General features: G+C 50.4%; 1 protein-coding gene across 1 annotated transcript; it reads right to left on the bottom strand.

Annotated features, from left to right (window-relative positions):
* Positions 1-3886: 3886 nt before the first annotated feature.
* Positions 3887-8121, bottom strand: LOC115349308 (4-galactosyl-N-acetylglucosaminide 3-alpha-L-fucosyltransferase FUT6-like). The gene is made up of 2 exons (XM_030033401.1): positions 7827-8121; positions 3887-5424 (listed from the first exon to the last, which is right to left on the bottom strand). The coding sequence occupies exon 2, from the start codon at positions 5414-5416 to the stop codon at positions 4328-4330; it is 1089 nt and encodes a 362-aa protein (XP_029889261.1). The 5' UTR covers positions 5417-5424; positions 7827-8121; the 3' UTR covers positions 3887-4327.
* Positions 8122-9111: the final 990 nt, after the last annotated feature.

Raw genomic sequence — 9111 nt, 5'->3', positions numbered from 1 at the left:
TGCAGCAGCAGACAGCATTAGCAGGGATGGATAAATTATGTTTGACTTTCCCCACAGTTGGAAAAGGGGTTTTCCACAAGGGTAAATAGCCCAAATTTGGGAGAATTTGCCCTCTCGGCATGCGAGATGTCTACCAAATGGATGTGTCAAGCCCTGTCCCCGTGGTCCCCTATGCCAAGGAGCCCAAAGCTCTTTGGGGTGCCCTCCTGCCATTCAACATCCCACTTCATCCATGTCCCAGCCCCTTGCGTCACAGCACGCAGCCACCTCAAGGCTGGCCACTGCTCTAAGGTGTGCGTTGCCTGCCATCGGCTGTGGAAATTGATCTGCTTTGCAGAAATACTCCTCGTTCTACTTGAGAGAAAGCCCCTAGCCTGGGGCTTCACTTCAGCATTTCCATCGGGGAGCTTTTCAAATTTGGAAAGGCATTTCTTTCCACTTAAAAAAATACCCTGAGTTTCAGTCTGGCTCTTCCCACCCCTCAGCACGTGATTTATGTGTTTCAGGTTGACCTCAACTGAAAATTTCCAAATTTAATTTTTTTTTGTGCTCCCCTGACAAACCCCTAGCATTTGCTTTGAATTCAGTCTCTTCCCTTCTCCTCTTCCCTGCAGCCGGCTCCCTTCCCAGTCCTACGCCAGAGGGGTTTTCCCCATCCAGCCTCTTCCCAGCACAATGGTGCAAAAACATTGGCGTTTCCTTGTTCCGAGAGTGCATCGACACCGAAGTGTGGCATTCCCAGAAAATGCCACCAGTGCCAGCTCTGATGGGGCCCATCTGCATGGCGAGGCATCTCAGCCTGGGGTGGTTGGGCAGGCTTCAACCGTGCACCCTGCCTTCCTTGTGTAGGCTTTGGGGAGGTTTCTTTTTCCCCCAGTTTTTTTGTAACTTGGGGATGTCCTAGACCAATGGGTGGGGGAATGTTTTTCCACTGAAAGGCTCTTAATGAAGTTTTCTTCTGGGAATTTGTCCTGTCACTCTTTGAACTGGTGCAAACCTGTAATTTCAGCTGCTCACGGGGCAGCATTGTCTCTTCACCTGGAGCTCCTCTGCAAACCGACATGAGTGAGGGTCTAAAGCAACTTGCTTTGTACTGCTGGTCTGGGTGGGTTTCCCAAACCTCTGCTACTGCCTAACATTTCGTGCTGGATAGAAACATTGATCGCTTGACAGACTGAGGCAGCTAGAAGGAATTTTAACCCACAGCCATTCACAGTCTGTGCGGAAGGGAGGGATGGAGAGCAGCAAAGGCTCTGGCTGTGCCCGGCCACATCGCCTTCCTTGCTTGGCTGTGGCAGCAGTGTTGCTCCTGGATAAGAAAAGGTTCAGTCATTTCTGCAGTCAATTTTCTCTCCCCTTTGGTATCTAATCTAGTGCCTTCCTCAGAAATGAGAGATTTTCTTCTTACCTTTGAAGTTGAAATCAGGTTGAGGGTAAGAGCATGAGGTACATGAATTGCACTATACATGTACACAGATTATACATGCTCTAGTACTCAAAAAGGCATGCAAAAGAGCCAAACTAATTAAACCTTTCTAATGACATTGCTGCATTGTAATTTGCCACTCAATCTGCTTTGATAACATGCTGTTGATAATATTTACTTGCTGCTAGTGTGTTTATTAAGGAGAATTTCAGAGCCCAGGGTGCGTTTCCTTCCGGAGGACCGTGGGCAGTCTTGAGCCCAATCCAAATGACAGGGTCAGGGGCTATACAAAAACAGGTCTTGAGGGGGGTGGACTGAAGCTCCTGTTCACGAGCATTTGCTTCCCTGGCGTGAACCTGCAGGTCGCTCAAAGGAGTGAGATCCAAGCTGGCACTGAATTGCCTGTTTATTAAGATGTGTATTTAATGCACTGGGTGATCTCAATAAACACCAAGTCTCCAGCGGGACCGAAACTGGGCTCCCTGCCGTTGCACGGCAAATGCCACCTTGTATACTTGGAAACCCTGTTGGCCAAGGGAGCTGCATATCTGCAGTGGCCCACTGCTCCAAGAGGCATCTAAACGCCCTGGAGACAGCGGCCCTGCCATGACACAGCCTGCATTGCCACCCCCCAGGAACTCCAATCCCTGCAGTATGTCCTTTCAAAACAGGCTAAAGAAAAATATTTCAGGTGAACTGAATGTGTTCATGGGGTTTTACACTGTGGTTTCTTCCTGGGAAGACTTTTTATGACATTGGCTAAAGCCAAAAGCAAGCTCTTCTTGGCTGCATTCATGCATGCGGCACGGGTTGTCTCTAGCAGCTCCTAGAAATTTGCAATCGAATTTTCAAATGGAACACCCTTTCCAAGCAGCTGGATTTTGTGCCCTCCCATGTGGCGCTCCATCACTGCTCAGTTTAATCAACCACTCTGGTAATCGTTTTTGCTGGCAATGCCAGCAAAAGGCAGATCTGGAGGCCAATGCTCAAAGCTGGTCTTCCCAATGGAAGTCTCAAAGTGGAAGGATTTAGCTCAGGACAGGCATCATCTTCCAAATCTAGCAGGAGCCATGAAACGAGGGACCATCCATCCCAACTACCCAGTGCCACCCATTGATGGGAAAAGACTGTTCATAGAGCTCACCTGCAGAATATTATTTATTCCTTATCCACATCCATATCAGTTCAATCAGTAGTGTTAAAGTCTTAAATTTCTCCAGCTGCTCTGAACTGAACTGGCTCTAAAGATGGGAAGAGCACCAGGGTCAGTTGATGAGATCCCAGGAGCTACATGCTAAAGGAGAGATGTCCACAGGCAGACAAGGCAGAGGCAAAAGCATGGATAATTATTTGGCAATAAATCCCGATGCCTCCCAAATTTATTGCTTTTCTTTGAAGCAGCCAGCAAGCACATGGCTAAGGAAGACGTGGCACCTCTTTCTACCTGAATTTCCAAAGTGGTTCGCTAAGATCCAGCAAGGGCTCTTCAAGAAACTAAGCAGCTTCAGGAAGGTGTCATCTAGGCAGGTACTGTTAGGAGGACAGGAAAAAGATGGGAGGGATAAAGGTTCAGATTTCAGAGTGAAGGATTTGTTCTTAGGTTTGTGCTGATCAATGTATTCAACCAATCTGCAAAGCAGAAAAAAAACAAGGTGGCAAAGGTTGCTAATGAAAATAAGGGACTCGCAATGCTAAAGACAAGGTCTTGCTGACGGTCCTTCTATAGAATGACTGCAGGAGGAAATGCAGAGGGAATTCTTTGGAAATGTTTGCTAAATGCTGCTGATGGAGAAAACAATTGCATCTCTGTATGCATTGCTGGACTCTGAGCTGATTTTCCTCATGGAAACATCCTGGGGTCAGGACAAACCTTTGAGAAGCACAGCTCAGGGATCAGTAGCAGTCAGGAAAGCAAACTGAATGTCCAGAGGTATCGGCAGGGAGCCTGGAAGGGCACAGCTGTGTCCGCTGACTCCATGCAATGGGGCTCCCCGACCTGAAAAGGAAACAAATTCTGGTGATACGACCTGAACAGCAGCAGGAAGCTCAATAAAAGCCAATTATTCACTGTTTTTTAAACACGTGGCCTAGAGGCATCAGCCAATGCCAAAAGTTGCAATGTTCGAGGCACATAGGAGGAGGTAGCTCATCACGTGCTGGTCCTGAGCGTCTCCTTGCCACAGGGTGCTGCAGGCACCAAAACTTACGGTTCTTTCAGGGGCATCCTTGGCACCCCACACCTTACCTGCACCAGTCTGCTGCTGTCAGACCCCTCCTCAAACCCACACTGTCTTGCTAACCTGTCTAAAAAACAGCCTTGTAAAATAAATCGAGTTGTTTTCTGCCCATTTAGCATCCTGATGCAGCACTCCAAAGGCAGTCAGGGTGAGCCTGAGGCAGAGCAAGGGCAGGACTGGGGCTGCAGGGCTGGGAGAGAGGAGGGCAGCCAGTTCTCCTGCAGCAGCAGGCAGCCTCGTGGTGTGGCCACCCCTTCAAGCTGCAGCTTTGCAAAGTACAAAGTCCTTGAAACAGGTTTATGCTAGGTATTGCTATTTCACCTTCCCCTCTTGGCCACTTGCTTCGGCTCTCCAACCTGTGGAGCTGATCCAGAATTGTTTGCAGAGACTGAAGGTGAACTTCTCCAAAGACCAAGCTGCAGCCAGCATAACAAGTTGTTCGGGTAATTAATAGATCAACAAAAAACCCAATGTGCTACTCTATCTGACAGTCTATTCTCCAGTAAGACAAAGACGTACAAACACCTAATTGCTTCCTTGTCCTTGTTCGCTTCAAAGCTCCTCTTGTCCCTCCATTTCCATCAATTCAATCATCCCATGAAATTGCAACTCACCAGCAAGAACAAAAAGATTGCAGCACAGCAGAGAGCTGAGTAAACAGCAGTTACACGAACCACTCAGACAGATCGGGCACAACCTGGTACCTGGCCTCTGTTGTCTGCAAGAAGTGACAAGCTTTGCAGACATGCAGGTCCCAGCTGGCCCCCGCTATGGGTTTCAACCACTTGCGCCACTGGAAGTAGCGCTGGTATCTCTCGGTGTCCCCACTCAGCTCCCAGAGGTACCGCGCCAGGTCCTCAGCGCTGGCAAAGTCATTGACATGGATGAAGGAGTCAGGGGGCAAGAAGCGCTCGTAGTTTTCTCGAGGAGGCCCCAGCACAACAGGGACGGTGCCAGAGGACAAGGCGTTCCTCCAGAGCTTCTCGGTGATGTAGTCTTCATGCTGTGAGTTCTCGAAAGCCAGGTAGAAGTTGTACTGGGACACAGTGGGAAGGAGCTTGTCCCAGGGCAGGGGCAAGTGATGCTTCCCGTAGACATCCACAGTGATGTGTTTCTTCAGCTCCTGGTAGTACTTTACCCGGTTGGAGCCTGCTCTCCAGTTGCTGACTACCCAGGCCACCAGCTTGGTCTTGGGTGGGATGCTGAGGGGCTGAGGCTGGCCAAGGAGCTGCAGCTCCCCATAAGGGGTGAAGATGTCCGAGTCCCTCCGGTAAGACATGGTGAGGTTGAAGAGGTTGCCCATAGCACCTAAGTTTGGAGAGTGACTTGGGGACTCCAGGTTGAACCAGATCCAGCGCTGGGATGGGAGTCTGGGGAGCTGGGCCAGCCCCTCCGTGTCCCTGCACACATCCCTGTGATGCATAATCACAGCATCAGCCTTTTGGGACCAGCTGCGGTTGACAGTGAAATGGCAGTCCGGGGTGCCGTAGAGCTCTGAGCAGTTTATGAAGTTAAAGTGGTGCCCAAAGGGCCACTTCCACAGCAGGATGGTCAGCCTGTGTTCACCCTTTGGTGGGGTGCTGGTATTTCCAGCATGGGCTGTTTGTGCAGAGCGATTGGAATTGTAATGCTCTGGCTCAGGAGTCCTGAACTGGTGAAGAGAAACAAAGAGACAGGAGCTGAAGATGAAGCTGCAGAGCAGGAAGATGAGGAGTTTCTTGCAGGAGATCTTCCTCCCTTCCACGAGCTCCATGAATGGATCTGCAAACACCACAGACGGGACAACAAGTGACAGGTGCCCAGTGACCCCAGCAGGGAGGTGGCTCTGGGTACCCAGTTTGGCAGGGAGGTACGCACAGGGGCTCGGGGGACAGCGCGAAGACCTGAAGTACGTTTACCTCCAGCCACCTCTTTGCAGAAAGAAAGGTCGCCTCTAGCGCGCCACGCGCAAGGCGCTCGCGCGCACGCTGGCCCACGGGGCGCGGTCGCCTTTCCACAGACCCCTCCATCACCACCCACTCCCTTGCCCCGTCAGCCCCTTCTTCCCTCCCGTCGTTTCGCGGAAGCGCCGCGAGCCGCCCATGGCGGGTTCCTCAGGGCACGCGGTGGCCTGCTCCGTCACGGGGAGGCCCGTCACCTCGGGGACGCGGGAAGGGGCAGAAGTGCCACAGGTACCACTGACAGACACGGGGAGGAGCGACAGCCGCCCCGCCCACCAGCTTCGGCCGGAAATCCCACCCCCTCCCAGCAGCCTCAGGGCTGCGCTCTGTCGTGATTGGCTAGCAGGAGCAGCCACCCCTCCCGGTTTACCCAGAAGTACGTCAGACCCAGGCGGCCTTTCGTCTCCCTGCGTGGGGCTGCCATTTTGGTGTGGCGGCCATTTTAGGACAGGGTGCCACCGTCCTCGTATGGCAGGGAGCTGCCTGCTTTTTTAGACATCATGCTGCTCCGCAATTGGCTGACAGCCGTTTCTTGACACCGTCCTACCCACATGGTCTCAGGTAGCCTTTGGATTGTCTGGCAGGACTGTCTGTCAGTGTAGCCTGAAGTACATCAGAAAAAGACCGCCACGTCCTCCCCCGAGGGAGACCACCACTTCTGACGGTGTCGTTGCCCCACGTTCTCAGGCAGCCCTGTGATTGGCTGCCCGCTTCCTTTGGAGTGGGAAATGCTCATGTATAAAAATATATACTTTTATATACTGTATATAGCATATAAATGTATATTTTGTACTTCTATACAATATATAGAAGTATACATAAAGGAGTGTACAAATATGTATAATTTTTTTTTAATTTAGGTATGGATACACAGTTTTATATATTCTTCTATATATGCATAGCTGTGTGTATATACGTATATATATTTATAAAGCTAGAGAGATTAAAAACATACAGCCGTAAGCCATAGATATAAAATGGCCAGGCTGGGGTTCCCCACTTTACCATGTCTGGGGTGGGCTCAGACTTCCTGAGGGCAGAGGGGTACAAAAAGGGGGGGGGGGGGCACAGAGAAGTCAGAACATGCCCAAGAGCAACAGACCCCTCCAAGGAAGCCACCAAGGGGCCCCCAGCACAAATCCTGTCATGTCCAAGCTCAGCAGGATGACAGGAGCACTGGGGCAGACTCTGGGCTTTGCATGGGGCTGCAAGACACAGGCAACGCTGTCTGCAAACGTGGAGAACCAGAACAAAATGTCAACTTCAGAAGAACATGTGTGTGGGCACAATAAGGAAAAGACCCCAAGGGGATCCCCAAAAAGATGACACAAACCAGAAGAACGGGCCAATGGGCCCGTGAACCACAAACTGGATTTTGATGTCAGTGTCACACAGAGATGTCAAGGGGGGGGGAGCTCCCTTTCCCCATGGTTGTGGGGGATCTGACAGCTACCTGTAAGCCATTCTGGTGTGCAGGCTGGTGCTATATGTTTCCTTGTCTTTCAGTTGATGACCTCATTGAACATTTCAAAACAGCTTATCTGCACTAATTAATGGCTCTGTCACTGTGTGTTTTGCTTCAGTGTCCTGTGAACAGTAGCCACAGCCTTCCCAGCACAGCTAGCACCTGTATGACCACCACCCCTCCAACTTCCAACGGTCTCTGTCATAGCACCAGCACCAATGCTTTTATCACCAGCAGCCAGCTGGCTACTCCTCTCTACCAGGTAATAGTCATGGTCTTTCAGGTCTGCAACACCCCATTGCTTTTACTGATTCTCTTGCTTTGGTCTCTAAAAGCATGGAGCTGCTGTCTGTGTCCCAAAGCCCAGGTCTTGCTGCTTTTGCAGTAATCAGGACTTTCTAACAGGACAGTCTTCATTGCATACCAATATTGACCTAAGGACAAGGAAACCCATATAGCACCAGCCTGCACTCCACTGTGGTCTTACAGGTAGCTGTAAGATCCCCCAAAACAACAGGATTTCCAGCAAAAGCTGGTGGGTACAGCGCCTGTCACCTCTTATCTTGTGTATCAGTGGTAACGGTACTACTGACAGACATGATAAGAAAATAGAGAGAAGCAATGCCTCCTTGCAATCAGAGATGAAAACAGATGTCCACAGACCCCTTCCCTCCTGTACTGGGTGCCTCTCTCTCGCAGCCTGAGCCAGGTTCCTCCTCCATTAACTATTGAAAAAACAAAGGACTATTGCAACTCACCTCCGGGCTTGGTCCTGGTGAGAAAGTGCGCTGTGAAGGTGAGCACTGAAGTGGATGACACAACCAGGAAAAGAGGAGAAGAAAGGAGAGCGCAGACGCAGGGAGGGATCGGCAGTATGTTCCAGGTGTTCCCCTACATCTTGAGCTGTGCCGGCCAGTTGCTACCACCAGAAACATGTCACCCAATAATAAAAGCTGTAATAAAGCCAGGACAAATTCCTCTTTGACAAATTAAAGAACGGTCAAATAAAGCAGCCCAGACGTTGCTTGTGGTTAAAGCATACCTTACCATTGAAAACACTTCTGCACATGCACTAGTCTGCTTCCTTTGCCAGGATTTCTTTCTTCTCCACCTTGTATCCCAGCAGGACAGCTTTGTTTGAGAAGGATGGGCAAAGCTGGCATGGAGTAGAAGTGTAGGAATCTGGTCTGCAAGTCCCCCTGCCAGCTAATGGGTTTCATGGCACAGCTGCCTCCATCCCCACCCCAGGCCACATCTCCTTGTCACCTTTACAGGATCTTGAGCTAAAGCGCATCCTGGGACTGGTGACTTCAGCAATCAGCAGGAGCTTCAGAGTAGACGAGCACTTGAGCAAGACTCTCTGGGGGATCCCTCTTGCATCCAGCACCGCAGACCATGCTTTGGAGCGTCTCCAGCCCAGGTGAACAGCCATTGTACATCATGGTCTGTGGACATGGAGAGGCTGTTTGTTTGCCACGGCCAGAGTGAATTGATCTTGCATTGAACTTGGCTGGGATATAAAAAAGCCATTATGTGTTATTATCAGGCTCAAATATATTCAGCTGTAAATACGGATTGTTGGTCTGGAATTAAATTCACAGAAAGAGTTTTAATATAGGCTTGGGGTGTTTGTGGTGGGCAAGGAGAATGCAAATGGGAAATACGGGGTGGAAGATTTTACATTCCCAGGACTTCTACAAGCAGGTGTGTGTTTCCTGGGACAGAGCTGGAGGTCACCTGAAGTGTATCCAGATGCCTCCTGCAGACTTGGGAGCACTCCAGCACAGGTGAGAGCAAAGAATATACTATGGCATGAGGGATGGGGGCCATAACTCATGGTTTGCTCACCCCGGGATGACCCAGGCAGCCTGAGGTCTCATGGCTCCTTGCCTGGGCCTGAGAAGGTACCAACCATTCAACTGCTTTGCCTAGAAATTCCATACTTGAGAAACTGTGACTTCTTGCCCTTACCCCATGGCACAGGCTACACCTATACTAGTAACTTAAAGAATACGAGGGCGCAGACTCTGGATTTAATTCAGC

The sequence above is a fragment of the Aquila chrysaetos genome, chromosome 12 (genome assembly GCF_900496995.4).
Source record: "Aquila chrysaetos chrysaetos chromosome 12, bAquChr1.4, whole genome shotgun sequence".
Taxonomy (NCBI): Eukaryota; Metazoa; Chordata; class Aves; order Accipitriformes; family Accipitridae; genus Aquila; species Aquila chrysaetos.
The sequence above is the reverse complement of the archived record's forward strand: the minus strand, read 5'-3'. Positions and strand labels throughout refer to the sequence as shown.

Coding starts and splice junctions, on each gene's coding strand:
- LOC115349308 (XM_030033401.1), bottom strand. CDS start 5,416: ATGGAGCTCGTGGAAGGGAGGAAGATCTCCTGCAAGAAACTCCTCATC.